The sequence below is a fragment of the Ascaphus truei genome, chromosome 2, assembly GCF_040206685.1.
Source record: "Ascaphus truei isolate aAscTru1 chromosome 2, aAscTru1.hap1, whole genome shotgun sequence".
In the NCBI taxonomy this organism is placed as follows: domain Eukaryota; kingdom Metazoa; phylum Chordata; class Amphibia; order Anura; family Ascaphidae; genus Ascaphus; species Ascaphus truei.
In genome coordinates, this window is record NC_134484.1 from 292,393,193 (window position 1) to 292,409,092 (window position 15,900).

Genomic DNA, 15,900 nt, shown 5'->3' on the forward strand with positions numbered 1-15,900 from the left:
GCATGATAATGGGTTCCGTTACAGATGGCTGTTTCCATTCGGACTAATGGTAATAAAAAATTCACCCTGAAGCACATGGAGGGGAGAGCAGAGTTCCTAAAGAAAATTGCATACCTGTCTCTGCCCTGGGTCTTGAGCAGCAGCGTCCAGCAGAGGATCCAGACCCGGAGACGTCTTGGAGGCGTGTGGGGCAGACGGGGAGCAAACACCAAGCATAAGCTTCCCTCCGGTGTCAATCATCCCCAAAGCATGGACTTAAAGGAGCCATCCCCGGCGCGGAACTTCATCCAATGCAGGCTGTGAGTAACGGGTCCCTCTGGTGGCGGGAAGGGAGCGTAGCGGGCATTTTAACCTTACCTTGAGGAGTACGAGGGAGAAGAAGTCCCCTGGTGGCGGGAACCAGCAGCAAGGCCATCTTGGTAGCAGCAGGCCCTGATGGGGTGATGCGGCATGGCGGCGCTGACAAAGCTGGATGAAGGATCGGCTGAGAGAGCCCTCTAGTGGCAGGAGTGAGCAATGGGCCCGGCTGGCCTCCGGAGCTTCTCCGAGAGGGGAGCAGACGGGAGCAGGAGACCCACCGGCGGAGAGCAGGGGAGAATGGCGAGATCCGAGAGAGTTGTGGCGGCCCCAATAAAATAATTTAATAAGTATCCCACTCATGAGGGGGAGGGGAGGAGGGAGAGGGGGGGGAAAGAAAGACGGGGACGTCAGGTTTCTAGTGATTGTGGGAACCATACAAAGCTCAGCCAATAACGCCGGCTACGGTCTATGCCCCTTGTGAGCAGGACCCGTCTTTCCTTAAGAAGTTCTTCCACACATTAAAGTTAGTGGCTAGAGGAGATATAATACTAGCAGGAGACTTCAATGTGGCATTTAATCCGAAAATGGATAGATCAGGCCCATACAAACCCAACAAGAGAAGTTACATAGAAGCCTTGCAAGGAGGGCTGGTTGAGAGTCAACTGGTAGACATCTGGAGGGAGATGCATCCGTTAGAAAGGGACTATACTTTATTCTCCCATCCCCATTCCACCTACAGCCGAATCGATTACTTCTTTGTCTCTAGCAGACTGGTCCCGAAGATCCCCCATTCAGGGATCCATGATATTTCATGGTCAGATCATGCGCCCATAGAGCTACGGTGCACTCAAAAATTCCTGGACAGACCGGGAGCAAACTGGAAACTTAACGAAGCCCTTTTAAAAGTTCCAGAGTTGGAACAAGTAATTGGCAGAGAAATAGATCCATTTTTCAAAATTAATACTGGTAGTGTTCGGTCCCATTCAGTTCTATGGGAGGCACACAAAGCAACCCTGAGAGGGACCCTAATTAAGCTAGCGGTGAAAAGAAAGAGGGAGAGAAACGAGAAAATTGCCACCCTGAAATCTAAACTAAGGGAACAGCTACTCAAACATAAACAGGGTCATAACTCGGCTCTTCTCAAAGACATTCATAATAATAGAATTGAGCTTAATTTAGTCTTGACCTCCCAGGCAGACAACACACTGAGTTGGTCTAAGAGGCTATTTTATGACAAATCTAACAAACCAGATACCTTGCTTGCTAACAAATTGAGGAACAGACACCCAAACTATAGCATACGGGAGCTGAGGCTAAAAACAGGCGTCACTACAGCTAACCCAAAACTTATAGTGGAGGAATTCAGGAGCTTTTATGAGGATCTGTATAACGGCGAAAAGGTGGCACATAACGGTAAAATGAAAAGGGCTCTGAGGGATTTCCTGAAGAGCTCACAACTGCCAAGATTGAAGGGATCGGAGAGGGGAATACTAGAGGCTGACTTTACGATAGAGGAACTTAACTAGGTTATTCATGACCTTAAACCATCAAAGGCTCCCGGGCCAGATGGATTTTCGAACCTATACTATAAAATATATATTAAGCTTCTGGGACCACATCTCCTCAGAATGTTTAATGCAGTGCTGGAAGGTGCCGCGTTCCCGGAACAGATTCTCCAAGCGTCCATTTCAGTAATATATAAGCCTGGGAAAGACCCATTAGATTGTTAAAGCTACAAGCCCATATCACTTATTAATACCGATATCAAAATTTACGCCAAATTATTGGCCAACAGATTAAGTCACATCCTGCCCAGACTCATACACGCAGATCAAGTCGGGTTCATTAAGAGTCGACAAGCCGCAGATAACACCCGACGGATTATTGATCTGATAGATATAGCCAATACACGTAAGATTCCAGTTATGGTGTTGAGTCTGGATGCAGAAAAAGCCTTTGACAGGATTGACTGGCCCTATCTGACAGCCACGCTTGGAAAGTTTGGGTTCGGGGACAGAGTGAGTAATGCGATCCTGTCATTGTATAGAGGTCCGGCTGCAAAAGTAATACACCAGGGTTTCCCATCGGATCTCTTCAAAATTAAAAGTGGCACCAGACAGGGGTGTCCGTTATCCCCACTTTTATTTGCAATGTGCATGGAGCCTTTTGGCAGCCCAAATCAGAAATAACCCTGATGTACGGGGAATTGAGACCGGCACACAAACGCACAAAGTCACACTCTACGCGGATGATGTGTTGCTGACGATCTCGAGTCCTCTTACCTCTTTGCCGAACCTTTTCAACTTGTTAGGGAAATTTCATAACATCTCAGGCTTTAAGATTAACCAATCCAAGTCTGTAGCGCTGAATATAAGCCTCCCGAAAGAGACAGAAAAGTTGATACAGATCAACTTCAATTTTAATTGGCCGAACCAAGGAGTGAAATATTTAGGAGTGCTCATTCCCAAAGAGTACAACGGTATCTACCAAGCAAATTATCCCAAGCTGATCCGCGATCTAAAAGATGACATTAGGAAGTGGACGGCTTTCAAAATATCTTGGATCGGCAGGATATATAGCATAAAGATGAATCTCCTCCACACATCCTTTACTTGTTTCAGACACTACCGGTGCTACTTAGACTGAAGGACATACTCTCACTTCAGTCTGCTATATTCAAATTCATATGGGATCGGGAAAAAGCCGAGAGTAAAGGGTATGATTCTAAAAAAAACAACATTGGCGGGAGGGCTGGCGGTACCTTGTTTGCTATCCTACTACAAAGCGGAACAATTATGCCAAATCTCCCAATGGCACACAAGCCCTGATTCGAAGAGATGGGTTGCATTGGAGAGTGAAGCTTGCTCCCCAATAGAGTTGAAAAGCTTGATCTGGTTACCCAAAACAGCCTTGAAGCTGATAAAAAAAAGCCGCTGGCCTCAATGGCTAACTCGCTGGCTATCTGGGAGGCCAACAAATTTAAGAGCACACTTTTATCTAGAGGAACGCTGATGACCCCGCTATGGGGCAACCCAGATTTTGCTCCAGGCTAGTACAGAAAGGAATTTACAATTTGGAAACAATTGGGCATACATAGACTTCGAGATCTGGAGGGGAGAAAAGATTTTAAGCCCTTTGAACAAATTTGAGCGGAAAAGAACCTCCCCCCCTCAGAGATATTTAGATACCTCCTACTGCGAGCATTTTATAATAGTGTTACCCCTAGACCCCCATTAAGCATGTTTGAAAAGCTCTGTCTAGTTGAGACTGATACCCGGGGACTCACATCGCAATTGTACAGAGAAGTGATCGGTTCAGGGGTAAAAGTTGACCACAAATTGAAATACATGGACCAGTGGGAGAAGGATTTAGGTGAAATATTGGATGAAGAGGAATGAGCTAAGATTATTACGGCAACTGCTAAGAGTTCTATCCGCACGACATTAAGGGAGAACGCATATAAAGTGTTAATGCGCTGGTATCACACTCCCTTGAAATTATCTAAATTTGTACCAGGGTACTCCCCGCTGTGCCGTAGACAGTGCGGAGAACAGCTGACCTGTTACATATGCTGTGGTCTTGCCCGCGGATTAGACCGCTATGGCGAGAAATTAGAGATTGGCTCGAGAGGATTCTTAACCTCAAAATCCCTTTGGACCCGTGGCGGTTCCTACTGAACAGGCCGACACTGGGATTGAATAAATCAAGTAATAAATTGGTTGCCTATTTCGAAACAGCAACACGGTGTGAGATCGCAGCATTATGGAAACAACCCGAAATTCCATCAATTTCCAAGATTCGGAACAGAATTTGGTTTGTATGCCAGATGGAAAAATTAACGAGTTTAGTTAATGACACTGGCGAAATTTACCTAAAAACCTGGACGCCTTGGTTGGCCCAGACGGACATCCTGGAAGTAGAGAGAGATACCATCCTGCTATGATAGTTGCAGATGCGTTCTCCCTTGATAGGGGCCCGAAGTAGGTGTTACAAGTGATATTTAGCGACCTGAGCGCCCTCTGCGAGTGATCAGAGCTGGAGACTAGTCCCCCCATCCGATGAGAGAGCCCAGACAGGATCAGGGCTATGGTGAAGCTCGGAGTCGGGGATATCAAATATCAATCGACCCGGCGGGAGAGTGCCCGTGCCACACCCCCTACCCCCCCCCCCACCCCCTTCCTTCCTGTTTCTCCCTTTTCCCCCACTCTTTTTGGATACGTGTTTAAGTAGAATGAAATGTTTTGGTACAATTTATTCAGATGCTATGACTGTACATGTATGCTTTTGAAAAACACAATAAAACCAAAGTTATAAAAAAACAAACAAAAACAAGAATCTTGGAACCTTTGCGACTCATAGAGAAGGGTGACCTTATTCATCCAGTGTCAAATCATTTTTCCTGCTGTAGCTCTGGGAGGGCCTCATGCAGTAAGCGTTGATAAGGGAAATATGGCCATGTTATAGCCAAAATTGGGTTTGAGATTCAGTAAGCGCCGATAAGTGCTTCATATCGCCAGGTTTCGGAGCCGATAATTTGGTTATGGCCAGTCGCCTGCCGATAAGCCTGTTTTCGACACTGATCGCCACTTTTTTAAATCGGCTGGATTCAACAAAAAAAAACAGCTTATCGGGGCTGATCGGCACTACGAAATTGAGATGTTATGGCCGATTTCTCCCGCCAACTAAAGTTGGCATTTTGGACGGGAGAACGATCGCTAAGGCTGCCGGAACGGCACTTAGAAAAAAAAAATCTTCTGTACATCAATGGAAGTCAATGGAGCGGGGACGTATAACAGTATAGTACTGTTTACGTTTCATTGCTCACAATACAAGGGGGATTTGCATTACAGTGTGGGGGCATTCCCTGCATTGTGTCACAGCTGACGTGTCTTATTTGCATAACATTCGACTTTTACATGTTTTCAGCATTTGCGGGTCACATTACTCATCATGTGATGATGTGGCAAGGGAAAATACTATACTACACTCTTAAAGGAGAACCTCACATCATATCACACATTTTACTCAACTCAGCGACAATTATTTACATGATGTCACACATGTCACACATGTCACACATACACAGTATATTCATCTTCCTTTACATTACACAATGCTTGTAATGTGACACGCATCTTTAAACGTTCATGTACATCTGTATTCTCATGTTTACATATACTTTTGGGTCCTCCCTATTTTCATGACGTCACTTATTGGACGCTCAATCACATTGCATGTTTACATTGTAACCGTTGCATTACAAGCACTTCAACCTAACTTATACACACATGTACAGTAATTCATCATTGGGACACCTTGTAAACTCATTCTATACCAACTATCCTCCTTACACAAATGCATGCATATGCACACGACTATTCATTGTTGCCAACATGTCACAATAACATGGATAATTACACATGTTACACAAAACTTTTCCCACGTCAATCTCAGCCTTTTTGTCTCATTACATGACTGACTCTTGCGTTCACAAGTGTTACATGCATTGCACATGCAACTATTTATTTGCAAGCAATCTTTGTACAAAGCTTCACGTCACATCATTGCCAAATATCATCATTCCCTGCAGAATACACACAACAAATACTTAGAACAACAAGTGCACACAGCTTGCCACAGAAGTACTTTATTATGTTAATGTAACACCTTGCATTTTACTATGTCACCTGACATCATCACATACCTATTTAAAGGACGCACATTACCTGCTCATTCACAGCTACTCATTTCAAAATGTTGCGAATGTTTAGGAGACGCAGGAACATTCTTTTCTATGACATGCTTGATGATCAAGAGAATCATATAGGGCAAGGTAGGGACACACCGAGGGACAGTGACAGTGACGCGGATACGACAGGGACAGGGAGAGGGACAGGCCGAGGGACAGGTAGAGGGACAGGAGATCAGAGGAGAAGACAGAGGAGACAACTTGTGCCTCGTCCGCGTCTGTACAGGGAGAGAACCCTGTTAGATGGGATGAGTGAGGAGGAGATTGTAAGTCGCTATCGTTTGAGTTCAGCAGCAATCTTAGCTCTTTATGAGGAGATAAGGGGGGATTTAGATTTTTTCACAGCCAGAGGTCGTGCAGTCCCTGGGCTTGTTAAAATGCTGTGCTCATTACATTATCTTGCTTCCGCGTCATACCAGACAACTGTGGGCATAGTGGGCGGGGTCTCGCAATCTACATTCTCGCGGGCCTTGACCCAGTTTCTCTATGCACTCAATAGACGCGCTAGGAATTATATTCATTTTCCTACAGAGGCGACAGAGTGGCTGGAAGTCAGGACTGGCTTTTATAATATAGCAGGGATACCATCTGTGCTGGGTGCAATCGATTGCACACATGTTGCTTTGATTGCACCTAGTCAGAGTGAGCATGTGTACCGCAATCGGAAGCACTACCATTCACTCAATGTACAGGTGGTATGTGATGCGACGATGAGGATAATGCATGTGGTACCCAAGTTCCCTGGTTCCAGTCACGATTCCTCTATCCTGAGGAACTCTTCAGTCTTCCATGCGTTCGAAGAGGGACATTTTGAACCTGGTTGGCTGCTGGGTGAGTACATATTTACATGTTCTAACACAAAACACATGTTGATTTAGGAATGTTGGCATTGTACAATTTGATCACTAATGTCAGCTTATGTGTGCTCCATTCATTATAGGTGACTCAGGATACGGAATTAGGCCGTGGCTCTTGACTCCGGTGCTAAACCCTCAAACTGAAGCAGAGGACAGGTACAATGCAGCCCATATATCTACAAGATCTGTTATAGAGAGGACATTTGGCCTACTCAAGACCAGGTTTAGGTGTCTGGACAGAACTGGTGGGGCTCTTCTATACAAGCCTCAAAAAGTGTCTGATATTATCCTTGCCTGTTGCATTTTGCACAATGTTGCACTCAGGCACAATGTACAGTCAGACCTAGCTGAGGCTTTGGTAGACGAGCATCCCACCCATGTAGCTGCTGAAAATGAACAAACAGCCAGTGGTGGCCAGACACGACAGAATCTCATCAATTCATTTTTTTCTTGTAAGTACAAACTCATATGTTCCTAGTACTACTTTTATAGTTTAATTATGTTATATTAACAATAATGTTTCTTTATATAACCTTCTGTTAGGACACAGATGAATATGGGTTGCACACCTTTCTTTTCTCTGCTGTGTGCACAAAGGGATGTGGCACCGGTATGTTATTGTTGCACAGGTTATATAATCCCTCTTCAATTGTACTTTAGTTGTGTGTATGTGAATACAACTTGGGTAACAAAGCAATAATATTTTAGCATTGTGTTATTCCTTATGCTAAGACAAAACACATATTATGCCCATAATCATTCATGCTTCTAGTATGCTTACATACAATGTTATTGGTGCAGTGTAACATGTACATCCAGATGATGTGTACACCAGGCTGATTTACATTTTGAATGTCATGAAATATACATGGTGTTGTACATTTAACACCAAATACACACTTTGCTGTGTTGTTTACGGTACTGAAGATGGCATGTCAATGTTTGCAATTTATATATTGTTCCTTTGCATTATAGGTATATCTCCAGTATGACTGATCATGGTATGTATATTTGCTGACATCTCTCATAAGATGTGGCTACCTCAATCTTCCTATAATTATTGGAACTAAAAACCCAACATATTGGTTTAAACACAAATGTTACATATATGTACTTTCTGTATCATGTATATGCATTTAGCTACTCTTGAGCTTTCATGTGCATTGTATTACAAAATGATTACTCACATTTCATCACATTTTATGTATGTTTCCTTATAATTTCCATTAATGTAATATAGAGGTGGTTGGAGAAAAGGGGATAGCTGTACTTATTTGTTTACTTACGGGAGCACATTCATCACTAGCATAGACACACTTTTTATGACAACTGTTTGTGTCTCTATCAATTGGTGTAGGATCCATGTATAACACCGACAAATGATAACACCAGCTTTATTATGGTAGCTTATATCATCATATTGACTATACTATGTATTTCTAAACGATTAATAAACACAGTAAACTATAGTTAGTTAGGTTAATGAAATATACACAGAAACGTACTTCATAACATGATGGTGATGTCATATTCAGAACATCATGCATTGGAGGGGACCATAACATCTGGCCAGTAACATTATTTGCTACAGTCCCAAACCATTTTATCTACATACCCATGTAACAAGAGATTTTAAAAATAAATGGCTACTTGGTTGTAAGTGTCCTTTACATTGGGAGAAGGAGTGGCTCACTGAGTAAAGACACACACTGGCACTGATAGTTTGAAGCAGGGGAGTCTGGTTCAATTCCCGGTGTGGGCTCCTTGTGACCTTGGCCAAGTCACTTTATCTCCCTGTGCCTCATGCGGCAAAAAAACATTTGTACGTTCCACGGGCCAGGGACCTCAGCCTGAAACATGTGTCTGTAAATCGCTGCGTACAACTAGCAGCCCTATACATGAACATGCTCATATTATTATTATTATTGTTACATAGTTTCGACAGTCATACGTTCCATTACATATTATAATACACAAATGTGTTAGCAGAGTGGGAATGGTTGTTATATATAAAACACACCATGTCATAAAATGTTAGTAGTCATTAAAGAACACTCAATAAAAATTCATGAGGCACTCTTTTGCAACATCATTATGTTAATTAAGTGCTTATGCAATATAGGCATAAGGGTATCACATTTTTAATTGTTTGTTAATAAGCGCTGCAAGCAATATAAAATTAGTTCCATATGTAGTATAGTAGTCGGTGGCTCCTCCTCACAATCATCTCATATAAAGGTAGACTCTTCTGAAATCATACATTGATCCGATTGTATCTTCCCCGACATCTCTGAAATACAGCAAACACATGATGGTCAAAGATGGCACCTTACTAGATATGCATCCGTGACAACGCGTTACGCAGCTCTATATGATTGTGTAGATACACACGTCAGTCACTTATATGTTAGAAGTAAAACTGTTCATCAGTATGTAATGTTTCTTTAAATTTGTAGCAGGCATAACTATGTATAAGAAGTGAACGTTGCCTGTATACTGAAAGATGTGCGCGCACATCTTTGTGTGCGCACGCACTTCACGCTTGGCTCCACTAACTGTTAGCGCATGCGCAAAACAAAGCGTACGTTGTGCGTTCAATACATGTTGAAAATACCAGTAAACATAACATCTTTATTTCAAATACAATGAAGACGAAACTACATTCGTTCTAAACGAGTACATCTGTATTCTTTTTAAACAGACGTGTTTGAACAGAAATCACGGCCGATAACACAATGCGCAAATGCAATACGTGTGACGTCATGTTAAGCCAGCGTGAAACGCACGCTAACACTCCTCCCACTCAATTAACATTCGGCTAACGCCCAGGGTACGCCTACAAACACTGAGCCGCACGCATCACACACTGCAGTTACCGTTACTATAACAAAACATGACAGCCAATAGGCTTTGAGGCGCGCACGTCGCTTGGGGGCGGGACTTACATCACTAATCCTTTTTAAGGACGCCTTGGCCCATGACAAGGGTCCCACGTCATACGTGGTGGACCCGGTTTTCAATGTTGTAGATGTTGCATGATAACAAAACAGGTATGTGTTAGAGTAATGGTAAAATGTTGCTAATATGTTTAAAGGGATAGGAAAGTACGTATATTTATTCCGTCAGCAATGTGTACTACTCTTTCAGGTCCTACTATACTGTATTAGGAAACAATTTGTTTGTGATCGCTACATGTTATGCAGTCTGCAATGTTACGCTGTATCCACGCATTGAAAGTGAAAATGGTGGTTACAAAAAAAAAAAAAATTTAAACGCAGAGTCAACGCATAACGATTGTTATATTTACCATTCTTCTAGAATTAACTCTTCGCCTGGCTGCAACTGGTCGCTCCAGAAATGCAAGCCATTTTCATCCACGCTTAAACCAACCGCTGAATCCAGTATGGCACATATCTCCTCCAGGATGCGCTCATAGGAATCGCCACTGCTTTCTTCAAATAATTGGTCGGGAGGTAGGTTCATTTCTTCCGGTTCCCATTCCAATGCAATTTCAGCTGAAAGGCTTGGTACATAATCATAGTACTTTTGTTCTTGTACAATGTGGGTTTCAGGAATGGAGGCTGCAGATATTGCAGCACGTATCGATTCAAACGGATCAGTAGTAGCGGATACATTGCTATTGCCATTAGGAATAAATATGCCTTTCACGACAATATAAGTGCCGTCTTTCAGGAGAAATTGTTTTTCCGGGGCAATCTTCCAGAAACCATAGGTGTGTTGTAGCTTATCCTGGTCACGTTCAAAAAAGTCATTACTTGATAAAGTGAATCTTATTGAGGAATTAAAATTCCGTGCATGCTTACGGTCTTGGTAATAAGGATATTTTGCTCGAATGAAATCATCGATTTGGCGTGTGCTTGCTTTCTGTCCGCGACTGTTCAAGATGGCTTCACAGATCATGTACTTATACCCTAAAAGGGGATTAATATTGTTAACGAATTCATCAGCCATGTCTGAGTAGCACAAAAGCTGTGTGCAGGTCTGTGTTATTTGCTCATCAAAATGAATGTGCTGAATGGCTAACAAACTCCTGTTTTTCCTTGTCAAGGTCAACAAAAGTAACTACTTTGACTCCTTATTTCAAACGCCAATTGGATTTGGTTGTCTAATTGGGTTAACAGTTGTGGTTCGTGATATGGGACTGTGGGAGAAACATTTCTCCTTCTTTTATCTCGTTTGTGAAAAACATCCCTAGACTGTGAATGCGTTCACATAGTGTTTTTTTGAAAACTAACAAAGACCAGTGTGTGAAAATATTTCTTAGCCAGGCATATCAGTAAAAACACACCTGCAAAAAGAAATGTTTTTTCCCCGCTTACATTTCTGTGTGTATGTGAAAGTCTGGTTAACTCCCTGTCTGCATGAGTTTAAATACGTGTGTATATATATATATATATATATATATATATATATATATATATATATATATAAATATATAAATATATCTCTTATAAAAATATATATATATTTATATATAATATTTTTTTTTTTTTTATATTGCAGGAGTACACACAACATTGATGGCATTAAGTATACCTTGTATGAAACCTATTTAAATGGTGAGAAACATGATTGAATTAAGTAATAAACATTTGTTTAAGCACAATACTGTTAGAGTCTCATACTTAGGATATTTCTCAAACATTAGGCCTGTATTATTAAAATAGTGTTTTCACAAGGAAGCATGAAGTGTATTAGTTTGTGTATACCAGTTTATATAGTACTATATATATATATATATATATATATATATATATATATATATATATATATATATATACACATATATATATATATATATATATATATATATATATATATATATATATATATATATACACATATATACATATATATATATACACATATATACATATATATATATACACATATATACATATATATATATACACATATATACATATATACATATATATATACACATATATACATATATATATACACATATATACATATATATATACACATATATACATATATATATACACATATATACATATATATATACACATATATACATATATATATACATATATATATATACACACTCTCACACTCACACTCACACTCACTCAGTGTGTGTGTGTGTGTGTGTGTGTGTGTGTGTGTGTGTATATATATTATTATACATTCTGAGATGTTATAGAAACGAACACACAACTGATTAAAGGACAAAATTACAATGGCCAAGCAAGGCAAAGGTAAGTAATAATTTACACATAATCCTGCTGTACACGTACAAGAAAGATGTTTGCACTTACTTAGGTGTTTTAATAATTGCATGTGACTAATATGCATATGCAATTCTTACATCAATTAACACACCCAAATGCAATGTTTTGCTGCAAAGTCAATGGCAGCTTCTCTAAACTTAGCAACTGGCTCCTGGTGGACCATTACTGAACAGACGATTACAACATAAATATTTATAACACAATTAATTATGAGTGTTAACATTTCCAAAACTTCACGTGTACAAGAACATAGTTGAAAGTTTGGAAACAACACAGTCTTCAGCATACATACAATAGTAATTAGATAATCTGAAGTCAACAAAACAAGGCCAAAGACATATTTTCTGAATTATAACATTTATTTTTTTTGTTCCTTTTGCGAGCGAGTAACAGGCCTGCTTGTTGTCTCTTGAATTTTCCTTTTTCTTTTGCCACCAACTTTAGGCACAACAGAGCCACTTTGAGTGGCCTCTGGCACTTCACGGGCAGGGCTTGTGGCCAGTGACTGTTCACCTACAGGGCTTGTGGCCAGTGACTCACCTACGGGGCTTGTGGCCAGTGACTCACCTACAGGGCTTGTGGCCAGTGACTCACCTACAGGGCTTTTGGGCAGTGATTCACCTACAGGGCTTTTGGGCAGCGATTCACCTACAGGGCTTTTGGGCAGCGATTCACCTACAGGGCTTTTGGGCAGCGACTCACCTACAGGGCTTTTGGGCAGCGATTCACCTACAGGGCTTTTGGGCAGCGACTCACCTACAGGGCTTTTGGGTAGTGACTGTTCACGGACAGGGCTTGTGCCCAGTGACACATGTGAGCAAGTTGGTAGACACTGCACAAGTGATGGTTGGTCTGTTTCATGTGTGTCTTGTTTTGTTTTTGTCGCCTCCTTTGTAGGTGTCTGCTGCTGAATTTGTACAGATGGCAGCGGTAGGATGTCATCAGGAACCTGCACAGCAATGTCTGCTACTTGACCGGTAACATTTGGGCCTGGTGAATGAATATCAGATGAATGTGGTGAAAACTGACCTGCATGAACAGATCCTGGCTGGGAGGTGTTGAATTGTGGTACATTAGTCATTCTCCAGTAATTAGCTTGTGTTTGCTGAACAACTAATGCTTCGAATGAGGTGTTGATTTTTTGCAACTGTTTAGGCACTTCAATGAAGACTCTGTGGAGATGTGCCAATTGTGATACTGTTTCTTCCTGCAGTCCAATCATCCTTTCCAGCACTGTCATCATGTCTGAATGGCGACGATTTTCTGCGTCCACTATTTTTCCCTCAGAAGCTACAATTGCATCGTATGTGGAAGTTGATGGACGATTTGGCGGTACAACAGTTTCTATTGGCACCTCTTCATGGTCACATGATTGTATTTCAGTCTCTTCTGTGGCGTCATCCTCATCATACTCATCATCCTCATCACCATGATGTTCTAAAAAGAAATGTACACATTATTAAATGGCATGTTAATGTATGCTGTGTTACTATGTAATTGTACTGTGTCCTAAGTAACACCTAACATGTTAGCATACGTTTTATAACCTCATTAAAAACTACCTTGACTTACGAATAATGTTTGGACTCAGTATGAAATATGAATGAATGAAAAGTTGCTCTAAACTCAGAAGTCCTACATGATAATTAACATCACTAACACAATACATGTTGCCTTACACTTAATTTTCACTGACACTAAGTAATCCTATTTAAAGAAGATGTGCAAAACAAATAATGCACATGACAACATAACATATAGAAGAGCACATATTATATGGCCAGCAAATGATACACTCACCTTCTAGTAGTGTTGAGCTGGCTGACCCAGGTGAAGACACTTGTTCCATCTCAGGTGACACATGTCCTCCAGGGGCAACTATATATAACAATAACATAAGTTTTACATTTACATGTGTAAATATTGAACAAACACTTATTGTATGTTCTGTATTTATGATTAACTAACAACATCAGTTCCTTAACCGAAAATGTGTGTGAAAGTGAACATAAATAGTTGTAATAACACTGTACATGCCTGTGTACTTAGAATTTTTGAGTTCCCTAACATACAACATACTATGTTTCTGCAGTAATGCGTGAGGATAAATAGATTAAATGAGTACATAAAAATCATATGTTGTGTAGTGATATCAGTATCATAATGTACATAACTATCATGAGATGACCATTCACAATGGTTATCATGAAGGTGGTCATATTGCAAAAAGTGTTGTTTTTGGTAGAGGATATGTGTGGTACATTAATCGAAGATGTGGCACACCTGAATGTGGCTGTGACTCAACAAGACAACACATGCAGTGTGTGATAATGTGTCTTTCATAGTAGTTCAACTATAGATATGAGTGAACTAATGTGTGACGTACGCTTTGATAAGTAATGAGTTGTTGGGGCATTTAGTAGCTAGAGTTAAGCTTTCAAATGAGTGTGATTAACTTCAGTTGTGCTATTCAGGTTGTAAGAAAGGTATTCCCTTCCCCAAAAAGCCTAATCAGCCACACCTTTCAATGACTTGAAACAGGTGCAAATGGTGTGAACTAAGTTGACCGTGAAATGAGGCTGTAATTAGTGTGTGTGCTGAACCCCACCCCCTCTGTTGAAGTGTATGCTGTGATGAGATATTAATTGCAGCTGCTTTAACACAATGGTAGATGAGCTAAGTAGTCATCTGCAGTGTTTAAGTTATGAAAACAATGACATAACATATGATACGTGTGCCTCATTATGCTGTCTGTATATGACATAAAGCAAAAATGGACCTTTTCATAAGCAACTATAGATGTGTTAGTGCCAGTGATGTTTGTAGGCCGTTACATGCAATTTCTTTGATGCATGCTTAAAATAGGCAGTAATGTCATGTTTGTCGGAGTAAAATCAATAAAATACACAATAATATTCTACATATTTCTGTTCTGTACCTGTAGCTAGTAATAATTTCTGATTAACATGTGTTACACATGTGTACTACCCTGTTGTTCCCCATCTTCGCCCACCATCAATTGCTTCCACTGCAGCAATGCATTTTGGGAATTCACATGTAAATGAGCACGCAATGGCACGTGCTATATTAGTTACTGCTTTTAGTAGGACTACAACATATATGTCTATTTTGAGATATATATATACAGAATCAGACATATACATATATAGATGCAGGTATGCTTATATTGTGAAGACAGTATAAAAAGCAGTGTAAATATGCAAAATAACTGTAAGCAACGACACGCCTAGTACAGTAATATTTATCACCTGCTGGAAATTGTGACGGATAAATTCCAATGTCACGGTCACCAGCCAAGCCTTCCACGACGACGGTAAGTAATTTTGGCCGAAGCAGCTCCTCCAATGGAGTCAATATGAGACGTTGTGGTGTGGGCCCACCTCCAGTGCCAGTAGCATGCACGCGTTGGTCTTGTATTTTCTTTTTCAATTTGGACCTAATATCATCAAATCTTTTCCGACAATGATACTTGTCCCTGACACTATTCCCACAGGCATTGACACCAATGACTATTGTGTCCCACATTTCTTTTTTGCTTGCTGCACTTGTCCGCCCTTGAAAAACATATAAAAGATATGAGGTAAATGAATAATAATATAAGCACCAGTTTCCTACACTGCTAGCTGTTCCAAGAGATAGCAAACATGCTGTTTTATGTGTAATATGTGCAGCACATGAGCATTCACTACTAAACCTA

The 15,900-nt window shown here is 40.7% G+C and overlaps 1 protein-coding gene across 1 annotated transcript; it reads right to left on the bottom strand.

Annotated features, from left to right (window-relative positions):
• Positions 1 to 1,932: 1,932 nt before the first annotated feature.
• Positions 1,933 to 15,641, bottom strand: LOC142488219 (uncharacterized). The gene is made up of 4 exons (XM_075588592.1): positions 15,452 to 15,641; positions 13,983 to 14,060; positions 12,808 to 13,619; positions 1,933 to 2,004 (listed from the first exon to the last, which is right to left on the bottom strand). Exons 2-4 carry the CDS (start codon positions 14,029 to 14,031, stop codon positions 1,933 to 1,935), a joined length of 933 nt encoding a protein of 310 aa, XP_075444707.1. The 5' UTR covers positions 14,032 to 14,060; positions 15,452 to 15,641.
• Between the last annotated feature and the right edge of the window lie 259 nt (positions 15,642 to 15,900).

Coding starts and splice junctions, on each gene's coding strand:
- LOC142488219 (XM_075588592.1), bottom strand. CDS start 14,031: ATGGAACAAGTGTCTTCACCTGGGTCAGCCAGCTCAACACTACTAGAA. Junction 13,620..13,982: donor CAGCTCAACACTACTAGAAG/GTGAGTGTATCA, acceptor ATTTCTTTTTAG/AACATCATGGTGATGAGGAT. Junction 2,005..12,807: donor AATCGCTGCCCAAAAGCCCT/GTAGGTGAATCA, acceptor GGTCTTTCCCAG/GCTTATATATTACTGAAATG.